General features: G+C 47.1%; 1 protein-coding gene across 2 annotated transcripts in view; it reads right to left on the bottom strand.

Annotated features, from left to right (window-relative positions):
* Window positions 1–33: 33 nt before the first annotated feature.
* Window positions 34–13,971, bottom strand: part of SLX4 (SLX4 structure-specific endonuclease subunit) — a 30,457-nt gene continuing 16,519 nt past the window's right edge. For both annotated transcript variants that reach the window (XM_086759642.1, XM_086759643.1), the window contains exons 9-16: window positions 13,089–13,368; window positions 11,638–11,726; window positions 8,871–9,017; window positions 6,993–7,162; window positions 3,681–6,139; window positions 2,903–3,005; window positions 2,183–2,665; window positions 34–1,581 (exon numbers count right to left, since the gene is read on the bottom strand). In XM_086759642.1, the coding sequence (XP_086615768.1) occupies window positions 1,245–1,581; window positions 2,183–2,665; window positions 2,903–3,005; window positions 3,681–6,139; window positions 6,993–7,162; window positions 8,871–9,017; window positions 11,638–11,726; window positions 13,089–13,368 (4,068 nt within the window). In that variant the 3' untranslated portion in view covers window positions 34–1,244. The remainder of the gene's footprint in view (window positions 1,582–2,182; window positions 2,666–2,902; window positions 3,006–3,680; window positions 6,140–6,992; window positions 7,163–8,870; window positions 9,018–11,637; window positions 11,727–13,088; window positions 13,369–13,971) is intronic.

Below are 13,971 nucleotides of genomic sequence, written 5' to 3'. Positions count from 1 at the left end.
TAGAACCCTCCTCCATCTGTCATAAGCTGTTACTTATAGTTTATCATTAGTACCTTACAAATTGTTTATTGATTATAATATAAATCAAATAAAACCGAAGATATACGGTATCAAAAATAGAAAAACACATCTGTATCTTCCAAATATATAAATACGTTTAGAAATCAGGCTTCTTTTTTTTTTTTTTTTTTTGAAGTGTTGTGTCCATTTTGCTCAGTGAGACGCTCTGCAGACTCAGAACTGCCAGGACAGACAAAGGTGAGAAGACGATGTGACAGTAAATACATAAAAGATGACAATTTAGGGTCCAAGACTTCCCAAGAGTCCCAGACAGTTTGCAACCTAGGATCAGTCCAGCCTGGAAACGTGATGGATAGCGAAGCGGGTTTAGATCAGGATGAAAGAACTGCTGAAGGGATCACCGTAATACGGTCTTAAAAACATCTCTGGCAGGGACACACTCGGGCGACACTGACAGGGTAAAACGGCGCTCAGGAAACGGAGCCGATGGCACCTTTAACACGGACCCAGCCTGCGAGCGGACATACACAACTGAATATTCCCATCCGAAGGGCTTTCACGTGACATCCGGGAGCCAGCACAAAGACGCTGGGAGAACACCTCCACTGATTTAGGAGTTTTACCAGAGATTGCAAATGGAACCAGGGACAGAAGAAAGGCATCGCATTTCCGCAGCGCTCCCTGCCTTACAACCAGTAGGGCAAACTGTAGGCTGAAGAAGTGAAGATGGAAGTCACTGGCGTCTCAGCGCTCAGTGCTTTACAGGGGGGAAAGGGGACCTGTTTCTTGCAGGCGGGTTATCCTGCTGAATACTGGAACTTGAAGGGTGAAGCGTTTCACAGCCCAAGGCCAGGGAAAAGATTTTGGCAAGTGTCACCAGGGGAAGACCTGCCTCTAGAAGCACCACCAGGAAGAAAAGTTGGGGACACAAAACCTATTAGAAAAATGAAAAAAAAAAAAAGAAAAGGCACAGGAGGAATATCAAGGGGGAAAAATAAGAGGCTCCAGATGACCTACGTGCCGGAGGCAGGACCGCAAGTGGGGGAGTTTGTGCGATTTGTTAGCGCCATTCTCCAGCATGTCACTTGGACAGCAGGCCACGAGGAGGAGCAGTGCACCCACCGATCACAGCACCACTGCTAGCACCAGCCTGGAATGGGGTTTCCGGCTTATCAGGAAGGCTTCCATGTACAGAATTTTTAGGATGGAGAAGTGAGGTACATTTAGTATCGTCTCCTCTGTTTTTTCTTCCCCTGTCTTTTCTGTTCCTTCTCTTTCCGGGCTCCAGCTGTCGTAAATGTGATACAGTGAGCATCTAAAAAGTCCAGCAGCTTTGCCTGGGAAATTTTAATGCCGTTCTGTTTCAGCTCTGTGTGCAGCGCAGCCAGCTCAATTGGCTCATAAAAGAGAATCTTGTGGTACAGGGCCGCGTTTGAACGGATGTAGCACCTTACCGCCTCCAGCTTTTCTTCTTCCCGAGCTGCTGCCTGAGATGCTGGAAGCTCCTCTTCCTCCTCCTCAGACGCAAAAGCGCAGGCTTCAAATCCCTTCACGAAAGAACTAAAAGCAAGGTCAAGTAGGCCAGAGATCAAGGAAAGAACAGGCCATGAGAGACAGGATCAGACCTCCCCAAGTCCCTGCTGGCCAACCCCCGTGACTGCTCTCCAGGATCCCAGACTCTCCAATCCCAGCACCCACAAAATGAGCAAAGCAAAATGTCCTACAACATCCCCATCCCAGCGGCCGCAGCACTGGTCCTGCTCACCCAGCCCCGGCGCTGTCTGGCACTCCTTGCTCCTGACCCGTAGCACCTACTGCTGCCACACTGAGCAGTGCTGCACTGTCCTCTCCCTGCTCTAGCTGCAGGCTCTCAGTCAACGCTGTGGGTGCTCCTTGTTGCTCTAACTTGCGGAGACCAGGCACGCCAGATTTGGGCCTTGCCCACAAGCACTTTTGCGTTCGGAGAATAGCTCACTGGGAATTAGACTGAAAAAACCTCAAAGCCTATTTCTTCTGTAGGAGCATGTTGACCTTCAAATGACAAGCCCAAGGAGGTGGCAGGGCCACTGTAGGCCACGGGGACACTCACCTCTTTGTCATGTTCCTAGCTCATCTCTGTCCTGCACCATTGACTGTTTTGTTTAGTATTTTGTTCTCCTACCTCTGTGAACCAAAAGAGATGTCGCTTCCATCCACTGAAGAAACTGCAGACTCCTGAGATGCCGAGAGCATTGGTTCCTCATCACCAGCTGCCAGAGACCATCTCTCTGGAGATACAGATGACCTTTTCTGCTCTTTGTCTCTTTCTGGGTGCTGTGTCATTTCAGTTCCCTCCTTGGATGCTGAACAGCCTGTTTCACGGGATCCGACAAGGTCATCATCAGCCCTCCCTACAGGGAGCACTGAAGAAGCCATAGCAACCTGCTTCCTTTTGCCCACCGCCCTCGAGGCACTGGCACGCTTTCCACCTGCAGTCTGGTCTGGCTTTGACGGCCTAGAGCGTTTGGCCTGGGACTTCTGCAGAGGAGGCTGGGAAGCTGGGATTTCATCCTCAAAGTCGGAGTCCCCGTCCTGGTGAGTGTACTGGAATATCTCCTTCAGCTTCAACACCATCTGGCGTTTTGGGAGAGCACGAACTCCAAATCTGAAACAGAAAGGTGGGAGCTTAGGTTAGGATAATCCTGCACCTTCTACTGTCACAGCTCAGGAAGGGGCTCAGGCCAGGAAGTCCAGTGGTCAGCTGGAAAAGTGCGCCATGACCTCAAAAAACACTGACTGGAGCTTCACCATGGTTTCCCTTTCAGCCCAGAAGCTTTCTTTCACACTACATGCCAGCAAGTTTCTGCTCACAGAGAGATGTACTCGTGGAGGTAATGCTAACCTTCTCAACTCCTTCTTCAGCTCTGGGGTCTCCATGATGGAGTAAGCTGGCATTGGTGTCATCGGAGTGCTAGGAGGCTTATTGTTCTTCTGACAGGAGGGTTCTGCAGCAGAATGAAATCACCGTGATCAGAATTAGTACAGAAAGGACGTAAAATGGCTGATATTTTCCCCTCTTAGCGGCAGAAAGTCTAAGATTATATAATAATTGTTTAAGTAGCACTACAAGCTCTTTTAATTATTGCTCAGCTTCATATTGGACAGAACAGTCAACACTTTTTTTCCCCCGAGATACTTGGGTTTTATTGACTTTAAATCAGAAAATAGCTTAAATTAAGACTTATGTCACGTCTGAATAGGAAGCCCATTCAGGGCTTTGTTAGAACAGGTAACATTTACAAGGCAGTTAAAAAACCATGTTTACTAAATGCTGTAAAGCGGTTCTTCTTCCAGGAAGGACATTTCATAATAGGGACTTACAGAAGAAACTGAGCAAGTCAGGCTCGTGGGGTCCTGGGTCAGATCTGCATTTAATGACACCAATTTACTGACACAGGCAGCCTCACACGCCGTGTTCTCAACGCCCATGAACCCAGAACCAGCAAACAGAAGGCAGCACGAGACAGCAGTGCATGAGCAGAGTTTTGCAGGAGAGGGTGCATGAAGCCCACCTGTGGGCAGGGATCCTTTCAGTGTACCAAGTGAACAATAGGTGAGACGACCACTTGAAATGAAAACAATTTAACCCTCAAAGAATCTGTATTGATACAAGTACTCACCAGGAGTCTTTACAGGATCTGCTTGACAGGCACCCGCTGGAGCTGACAACCTCTGAGACAGAGGAAGCATCTCTGGAAATTCATCTTCCTCCTCTTCTCCATTCCAGTCATCCCAGATTTTGGAGTTCAGGTAACTCGGTCTACTGGTCACTGATGAACACGCCTCGATAGGACTCTTATCAAGACAGAGCAAAGTTGTTCTTCTCCCAGCAGGACTCCCTCGAAGAGGGGTACTGCCCTTTATTTCCTGCGCGTGGACCGGGCTCTCCCACTGGTCACGCCAAGAGCCAGGTCTGGGGCTGCTGGCAGTGTTGGTCTTTGCACGGCTCACCTGGTTGGAGCCCTGGCTGTTACCTCTGACTGGTGACAGATCTTCAACGTGCCAGCAATCATCAACGGGGATCGGGGGCTCGTCACAAAGCAAGACGCTACTACTCACAGAAGGCAGACTCACTTCCTTTTCACTCTCCTCTACCTCCACCACACTGGTGTTTGTTTTATCTTCCAATGACTGCTCATGGCACGGAGGCACAGGTTTGGATAAAAATGAGATCTCGGCACATTTGGTTTTAATGTTAGCGTGGCCAGGGGAGAGGAGAACTGGATCCCCTGGAGAAACTGGTGGGGAGTTCTTGCAAAATGATCCTGGTGCTGGGCTGCTAGAAAGGCTCCTTTCACTGACCGAGTTCTCCATAGGGAAATGTTTATCCGACAGAGTTGTTTCACGAACCTCTATTAAATTTCCAGCCATTTCATGGTTACTATTACCTGCTGCTAAGTTCTTTGTGCTGAGTTTAGATCCTGGACTCTTCAAAGAATTAATACTTGTGACCTGAGTCTGTGTTGAGAAACTTCTGCTTTTGCTCACAACCGGTGTGTCTGGCACTAGCCAGGAGCTGTCTGTACCTGAAGACACTTCATGACCAAGCCTTTTTTCAGGGCTCACGTTCGGACTCCATTTGCTCTCCGTACAAGCATCTATTTGTCGTCTGAGAGGCAAGCCAGTGGACATCTTTAAATCGTTACTTACGTGCACTGCATCTGTAATGCCACCCAAGACCTGGGCAGATCTCTGCTCCCTTTCAGTGACTGATGAGTTGGGTTCATGTTTTGGTATCTCAGGACCTCGTTCTACATTTGCACATTTCAGTTGCCCAGGGATTTCAATTTCTTTTGGAGCAGAGCCTGACTCTGGTGACTTCTTGTCCTGTTGTAACTCCATTTCATCATCAGAAGACAAAACAATAACATCACCCTCCTTGTTCCCCTGAGCTGAAGCATCCTGAGTTCTGATGACCGGTGATGACAACACTGGGACACGTGTACACTTGTTTAAATCAATGTCAGGAAGCTCTGCTGGAGCAAGGGTGTTCTCATTTCTTGATGCAGTATCCAGCTCTCTGGCTTTCTGAAAGGGTGTTTCATCAGCTGGGAATGATTTTTCCTTTTTGTTTTGCTTTGGTATTGACACAGGTTCTCTGGCAAACTTTCTGTCTGATTTTGGAGACGCAGGTGAAGAGCCAACAGCAGGAAACCGGGGCACATAAGATTTGGGAGGAGGACTCCCAAAAAAACCGTTCCTACGTGGAGAGAGATCTTTTTGTGACTTGCTGTACAGAAGTGAGTCGCTAACACCAACATGATTTTCACTAGGAGGCTTTCCCAATTCTCTGGTAACTTCTTCCGTTGGGGAAGGCTCACAGTAATCTCCCTGCGTTGCAGAAAACAAGCGTTCATAACTTTCATTTATATCGGTATCACCGTGGAAGCCAGGAAACTGGTCTTCACCGTGATCTGCCCCATCATGTGAGACCTGAGATGACTTGGAATCCTTCACCCCTTCACATCTAACGGTCTCTCCTTCATTAGCAGAGGCACCATGGGATGCTACGTTCCATTTCTGAGGTTCACTGTGGTGAGGCACAAAAGTGGTCTGTGGAGCGTTCACGCTCCTGCACCTATTTATATTCTGCATTTTCTCTTGTGCAGATGAGTCACATGTAGACCTTTCCACATCACTGTCATCCTTCAAATCTTTGAAGTTATTGCTTATTGAAGCAGGTTCAGACCTCTTTACCTCTTCCTCCTCACTTTGCTGGTTTGTACCTTGGGCTGCCTCAGTATCACTGCAGATGCTGCAGTCGGATCCCTCGCTCACCTGTGTTTCACCTTGAACCATCTTCCTCTGAGTTGCAGCAAACTCATAGATTTCCTCCAACTCCTGTTCACCCACCCCATTGTCATCCTCCTTCTGGCATTCAGGGTTCATCATAGCTACTTCTTCCTCATCTTCACCCACCCACACTGACTTCAAGAGGTCTTGGAAGTTCTCAGCTCTGTCCTCACAATCTTTGTCGTCCCTCACAGAGAGAAGATCATCTTCTGAATCCACTCCGGAAGACAACTGACTCTCTCCAGTGTTGTTTTCACACTTGGCCATCAGTTCCCTCACGTCAAACCTGCAAGGATACAATAGTAACGTTTTAGTATTTTCCTCCTTCAGTTTTCTTCACCATTTGGCTGCCTGATCACTCTTGTGAGCCTTGGAAACAATTTGCATGAGGATGCTGGTTTCCCAAGACGTACAAGATCCAGTATACTCCTAAGATTCAGAATTCCCTTTTCCAGGTGTCACTCACGTGAAAGCATCAGGCTCACTCTTTCTTTTTTATGTTTGAGGCTAGAGAGCTACATGACCACACTAAAACCCCTTTGCCGGTTGCACTGGTGAGAGCCCCTGGAACGGCTGGGGCTGGACAATGTCTGTCAGGTGCAAGCTTCATGGCTTTTTGGAGTGACAGGACACCTCTACACATCCATTTTGACAAGACCCAACCATTTTCCCCTCATATCTCAGCAATGGCTCCTATTTCAAGCTTTTTACTTAGCGCACACCTAGGATCACAACCGAGAGCGTGGCTGACACAACACCTTAGCGTTCTGTGCATCCAATAATCTGAACAGCACTTGCAGAATGTAAGTGCATCACTGGTGCTATGCTTTGAGAATCACAACAAGAAGATATGCTCATCATCACTGTCAACATCAGTTGTCAATAAAGATCCTGAGACAAAAATCCTGGCAAAAGTCTGCTGAGTGTATACTGAACACGGAAAACCTCACACAGATACAGCTTGAAGAGAGACTCATGGAAGAGATGAGGACAGGATGTTCTTATGTTCAGGTTTCATTTAGGATGTAAGCAGAGGACTACGGAATTTATGAGCCACTAAAACTGCAACAGAAGATATCAGGTTGGAGTCTGTGTGGCTGAAAGCATGAGGGGACCCAAAACATGCTGACGATACAAACCTGGCAGCCAGAGCCCCCACCTGGGGCAGGACCCCAGCAGGAATGTCAGCATCAGCAGCATAAAGGTATCGCAGGAACGCACACACTGCCTCTCCGGTCACGTCACTCAGCAGCACACGGCGCGTCTGTGCGTTCCCATCCTCCTGCACTAAGAACCCTTGGCTGTGAACCTGGGGTGGGAGGAAAGCAAACAAAGTCCATTTGCTGGTAAAGGAACGGCAACACCAATGTTCTTGTTCGTATCAGCCTATTCCTTTCATTCGCCCAAGTCTTATCCTAGGACCAGGACCTGATGCCTCAGAGGAAATCTAGAATGACCAGTTACACAGAACTTCACACGGAACAGGCTGTTTCCTTCCTGCCCCTACAGCTGTCAGCTTGGATAGAGTTTGACTACTCATTATTTCAGTATCATATGCAAAAGATGGTCTTAAGAGTTCTGCAGTTGGTTTTGGAATCAATTACTTCACAGATCACAATTTCCAGAGTTATCTGCACCTCTCTACAAGCGAGCTTCCTCTGATCTGTTTTGAATTTATCTACCCTTCATGCACAGCCAAAACTCTAGTTCTCCTGGTGTCTCACAGGAAAAGAGACACCACACAAAATACTACTCCACTGAACTAGACCATTATCTGTGTGGGTCCAACATGACCTCAGGTTTTGGCGAAAATGTATCTCCAGTTCAGTAAGGTCTCATGTCCTTTGCAGCCAAATCACGTATTGTGCTATCTGAAACTCTCTCCAAAGTTAGAGGATGCCATGAAACAGAAAACACGAGCTCCAAAGTAATCTCTGATTAATTACTGTCTTCTTGTAACCCAAAATCTTCAACAAAGAAAAGCACTCCCTCACCTATACAGAAAATAAACATGAAATGCTGGGGACTCACAGGAAAACAACCCTCTGCAGGAATCAAAAATACAGCATGGGGCCAGTCCCACTCTACCCACACAAATGATTCCTGCCCATGAAAACAGTGGAGGGGAATGCTGAAGCCAGACAAAGTTGCAGGGAATAATAAGAGAACGTGGCTAACCCACTCACGTTTGAAGTCATTTGATTTGTGGGCACATGCACATTTGCTAACGGTTGTGAAGATCCCTTAAAAAATTTCACATTAAGGCTGCTGTATGGCATGTATGAACTTCTTCCCCTCCCCAAACTTCCAGGAACCCCTTCAAAATGGCGTGAGTCACCTTGGGTGGAAGCTACTGCCAATATGCATGAGGATAAAACTCATTCCACTGTTTCCAAAAGGGTAGCTTTGAAGAAAGCGTCCTTTGTTAGGGAGCTGGCTGTGCGGACTGGTAGCAGCTCTGCGAAAGAGCAGAGTTCAAATCTTAGGCTCGCCGCCTTTCACTGTCCCAACAGGAGACTGCACTGGAGCAGGCTGGGAACTATTCAACCCAAAATGCTTCTGGGAACGTAAGAACTACTTCACGAACCTTGCGAAAAGCACAGTTCAGTGTAGCTCTCGCTGAAGCAACTCAGAGTGACAAAACCTCTGTGTGGGTTATTCTCAAGTACTTCCCAGAATTTCTCTGCTCCCTACTCATGCTTCCCAGCCTGGGTGACAGGCAGGACACACCAAGATGGACAAGTACAAAAATTCAAGGGCAAAAAGCACTTAGGAAACTTCCTCCATTGCTCATGCAAGGAAGGATCCTGGCCTCCCCACAGCTCCCTCAAAGTACCCCATTTTCCACCACTTTGTCAGGATTCTGGTTTCCTAAGCTGAAAAACCTGCAGATCCAGAGGCATTTGCCACCAGGCCCAGCAGTGCTCTGTGCCAATTCCGCAGCATTAACTGACTGCGGGTATGGGCAGCCTGGGCTTTCCTGAAGCAGAGGAGGAAAGCACGTCAGCAGTACTTACAACTTGAACAGCCTGCGGACACCGAGCATACAACACAAACATGTGGGCATAAAGGACCTCCCCAGAGTCCACCTGGAACTGGACATCGCTTAAGTGAGGGTTGTTGACCATTGCACCGAAATCTTCAGCCAGCAACCTGAGAGAGGACTGGAACACAGAAGGAACACAAAGGCAGAAGTTACATGACAGCTGTCAAAACATTTCCCTGAAAAATACAAAGGGAATAACCCAGTTGGTCAGCACTGCTGTACTGTGGGGCCCAGTCTGGACGCACTGCCTTTGCCTCCTGAAGACCATCAGCAGCATTGTCAACTGAAGGTCTTCCATATGTCAAGTCTAGCAGATATTTCTGGCTTTGTTCTCCTCCACTTTCCTAGTCCGGCAATTTTGGAGAAAGGGCAGTTGTGTTGTATTCTACTGTACTTGTTCTGCCTTGTGTTACAGCACATTATCGCCCTCAGATCTTCACCACACCGCTTCCTGATGTGGTCTAGCCACGGCCCATAGTTGGCCTCTTGATCTGCTGCCTTCCACCACATTTTTAGGAAACTGTAATTTCCACTTTGATGGACTTGAACTCAGTTCACTGTAATTAGAGTAAGAGGAAAGGGGATGACTCAGGGATGGAGTAATGAGTCTTCCTTCTCTTGTTCCCTGTCTAGTCAAGGCAGCTGAGAAGAGCAGCTCTGCAACAAGGAGCCCACATAGAATAAAACCAATGCAGGTGTCTAGTTCAAATGAACTTAAGTGCTTGTTACTGAAACCCCTTTTGAAAATTCCACTCAATTGCAAAAAGGAAACATAATTTCTATTATCATTCTAGAACCCCTTGCTGGAATTTTGGGGAGGGCTGGTTGACTGAGCTACCTGTAACTGGTTACTGGTGATGGTAAGGTCAGGCCTGGGGTTACGCTGTCGAGGACAGCAGCGATGAACTGTGATGTTTCTGCTCTGGAGCTGCTCCCAGTACAAACCCACCCCAGGCAATCTTCTAAAGGCTCAGATCCCTCTAGGCAAGTGTTGCGCCTCTGGTGGTGGCCACTGCTTCAGAGAAGCGTGAAATACCCGCAGCCCATAGCTGAGAGGCTGTCTGGCTGTAAATGGAAACCAGTTTCCAGTTAACACACGAATCATTGACCCTGTGCTTTTCAAACCTACTGCAGAGTTGAGGAACTGCGAGTTTTATTCCAGTGAACGTCTGCACGAGATGCAGTTCCACCTGGAACAACACGGCTCTATTTTATTAGCAGGTTTCTACATTAGTTCAGTGGACTGTGGAAACCCAACCTTTCTACTTGCTCCAGCTTGTGTGGGCGGGCAGCCAACACTAATTATCACCAAAATAGCAGCGCACACCGGAACACTTCTTCCAGGCCTTCATAGGTGGGCTGGAGAAGACTCTGCGTGTCATGGCAGTGGTGTGGACTGATCTCTAAGGGGAAGACAAGAAGCTTAGTCTGGAAACTAATCAGATGTTTCTTGCTTTGTTTTTCTTGGCAGGTGGGATACCTGCAAGACAGTACCTCAGGAAGCCAGCAAACAGCCTCCTGATGCTACGTTCCAGGCAGCGAGCCCAGAACAGCTTTTCTGCTGGTGCTAAAATTATGAATCAAGAACGGGGAAATGAAATAAGGCTAGAAACCTCCTGGCTGCACCTTTCTCTGTGCAAAGGAAACACGCTGGTTTGAAGGCAGTTCTGAGTGGCACGTGCTCTTGTCGGAGAACACAGCAGAACACTCTCTCCTACTTAGGAGGCCAGCTAGACTGGACTTCACAGATATGACGAGGCTCTTAAGCGTGGTTGGGGGGGGATCCAACTCTTCAGCAACACTTCATTTGCTCAGGAAAACTATAATGGAACCAAACTAAATCTGAAAAAAATGATCATACTGGTTTTGCTGGTAGCAACTGAATTTCAACAACAGAATCAGAACAGTTTCTATATCGCTGAAGGCCTCTGGCTTAACAGACTCAGAAGCTTATTAAACAAAGTGTTTTTTTCCTGCTAAGGATTTTTTTTTTAATACCCCCAAAGAATATCTAGAGTTTCTGTAACAAGTAGCTGGGATGCTCAAGTTTAGCAGGTTCCCACCTCACAGAGTTGTCTCCTTTTAGAAGTCTCTTAATTCAATTGGCACATTACGGAAGTGCTTTCTCAAGGCATCAAAATGTATCTGGCATCAAAAGCTACCAGCTTTCACAGCACGGTCATTTATTATCAAACCAAAGACCGTAAGTTTCACCAGATAAAGTGGATGACCCTGGTAAGAAAATGAATTAGGGTTTTTTATATGCACGTCAGTTGAAGAAAACTGATTCTACATCCATGGGGTATTACACAGCCACTACATTGCATCTGGGGCAAGATGTCATCTACAGGACACTACCGGCTTGCATTCCCAGTTCCTGCCTCCAAATATGCTTAGTGCTGTGACACAACTGTTTCACCTGGTTCTCTTTGCATAAACCATGCGCAGATTTGCCTTACGTTACACGCCATTTTAAATCATCTCTCTCATCAGGTAGGACGAGTACTGAAAAATTCACAGGCCTGCTTGTGGGCATCAAAGAACCACCACCAGGCGTGCTGGTCTCTCCTGTGCCCATGATGAGTCCCGAGTGACTGTGAGCCTTAAGCATCTCTCTGTTTTTATGGAAAGGAATGGGAAATATTCTATACTTCTATGAACTGCACAAACGTAACAGCGTCTTTTTTTACAGTGCTAAATAAATACAAAAAAAAGTGGAAGAAAAGGCTTGTCCTTACTCTTTTACAGGTGCTCGTCAGGAGGCTCTTCTCTTTGGCTGGGGGGACAAAGCCACTATGTGGAGTGCCACTGCAAGTCAGTTCTTCTCCTCAAAGAAGAAAACACACATCACAAATCACATACAATGTCTTTGTGAGCCAGAGCGATGTAAGAACTCCTGACAGGATCCTTGCCGTGACGGCTCCCGGAAACAGCTGCTATAAGCAGCCTGAGTCGAAGGCCCAGCCTCTCCCTCACGCCTTTATTGGAGGGTTTGGCTCTGGGCTGTGACAGGCTGTGGGTACCCGCGCACCGATCTACTGCAGATCTGCGTCTGCCGCAATCATCCAAATGATCCAAAGCAGCACGCTCCTCTGCTTTCACAGCTCAGCTTTCCTCCAGTGGGAAAAAAAACTGGGACACAGAGCGGGATGGGACATGCCACGGTCTCATCCCTGCAGAATGCAGCCTGGAGCCGCATTTCAACCTAGATAAAATGCTTGTGGGCCCTGGTGCTCCGAGGCAGCCAGTGAAATCAGAGTTCCGCACAGCCTTAGCCCTGTGGTAATCTATAGAGGGCACAGAACAGGATGCAGAGCAACAGAAAGAATTAACGTGTTCAGAAATGGGTTCCGCTGCATTACTGTCTGGTTTTGCTCCACCTCATCTCATTTACACACACAATATACATTTTTGTGCATAAATTATATCCCTCACCCAGGAAAGTATATCTCCACTGATACCCCAAGAGTAGTTTTATAGCACCACCAATCATTTGCTCCAGTTTAGCAGGGGAGGTGAGGAATATTATGCCCAAGTGAAAATGCAGACAGGTGAACTCACAGCCATGTTCTCTTTCACAGGTGAACAGGAGACACACGACACACCGCTAGGAAGCCAGGCCATTTTAAGGGATACCACTGACGCTGAAATGTGCAATTGTGCACCACACACAACTACGACTGAGGACATTAGAGGAATAGAGGAATTCTAGGTGCTGTATTTTTTCAGCCCTGTATAGGTACAGATAAACTTCATGGTTGTGTAATCAATGTATCCACATAAGATGACCCCTCTTGCACTTCTCTTTCACCTGGTTGTCTCAAGACCTCAAAAGACAGTGCACATAACAGAAAGACTGTCCAAATAGCTGGGATGAGCATCCCGGCCCAGCTGTTGAATATGCCTGGCAGAAAATACTTTGATATTTTAAATGGAATTTAAAAATAGAATTTAGTATCTGCTGTCCAGGAGTTCTCTTAAATGCTGGAGTTTATGAATCGTTTCAGAAACATCAGCTTGATTGTACCTAATGCTTACTGCAGAAAATGTTCCCCAACAACATCACCTCTTGGATCAACATCAGCATCCTGTGTGTGCTGCCATGGCTCTCCTAACTTGGTATGCACAAACCTGGCTCTGTGAAGCTGAAGGAACCAGGGACAGGGCTCATGACGCTGCCAGAACTTACCTGGCTGCTTCGCTGCCTGAACGTGGTCAACATCAAGGTTCCACTGAGTGAGGGTAAGTCCTTCCCTGGCCAACTCAACGAGGTCCTGGAGAGTCTGAACATCCTTCTGGCTGTGTGATAAAAACTGTTCATCTTCATGGTCTGGCTTGGATGCACCTGAAGTTTGGCCCCCAACTTCTGCACAAGCGGGCTCATGAGAACTGAGGTCAGGCTGAATTTGCTGGGATGGTTTTGGCTGATCAGATCCCACTGACGGCAAAAGGTTCTCTGGCTTATGACTCTGATGAAAAGAGGAGGAAAAAAAGACACAAATAAATCAGGTCTCATTTTATGTATTTGCAGAGGTCAGAGTACAGTCTCTACTTCATACTTTTGAAACATCTAGTAAAGGATTATGGAGCATTTCTCAGATACAGGGGCTCCTGCGGCAAAAGCCCTCTGTAGTTTTATGAAGGACTCGCCAGAGATAAGACAGCTCTGAACAGAAGAAAGGAAACTACAACAGAAAATGCAGAAAAGGTGGTTTCTCCAGGAGCAATTCTGCGCAGGCAATTGCCAAGCAGGGAGGAAGAATGGCGGAAATTCTCCCACTCCAACATCTAAATATTTCATTACAGCTTGGAGCGCCTGGCAGCAGTCGCAGCTGAAGCTCTCCAGGTGCTTCTGTTCTGAGTTCTGAAATGCTTTTGCAGTTACATATAACTAACTCAAAGTTTCACCTTCCAGCTGATATTTTCCAGGTTTGGTCTCTGTTTCCTAATCGAAACAGTTTTGTTTGTTTATTTCTAAATAAAAATGGTTTAGCCATTTCTGTGAATGGAAAGAATCAGAGGGAAAAAACACTCTTGCCATGATTTCAAATGCCTTCCTATTTTTCCTTTTT

The sequence above is a fragment of the Chlamydotis macqueenii genome, chromosome 15, assembly GCF_036417535.1.
Source record: "Chlamydotis macqueenii isolate bChlMac1 chromosome 15, bChlMac1.mat, whole genome shotgun sequence".
Classification (NCBI taxonomy): Eukaryota; Metazoa; Chordata; class Aves; order Otidiformes; family Otididae; genus Chlamydotis; species Chlamydotis macqueenii.
Note: the sequence above shows the minus strand (reverse complement) of the source record. Positions and strands in the feature narration are given on the sequence as shown.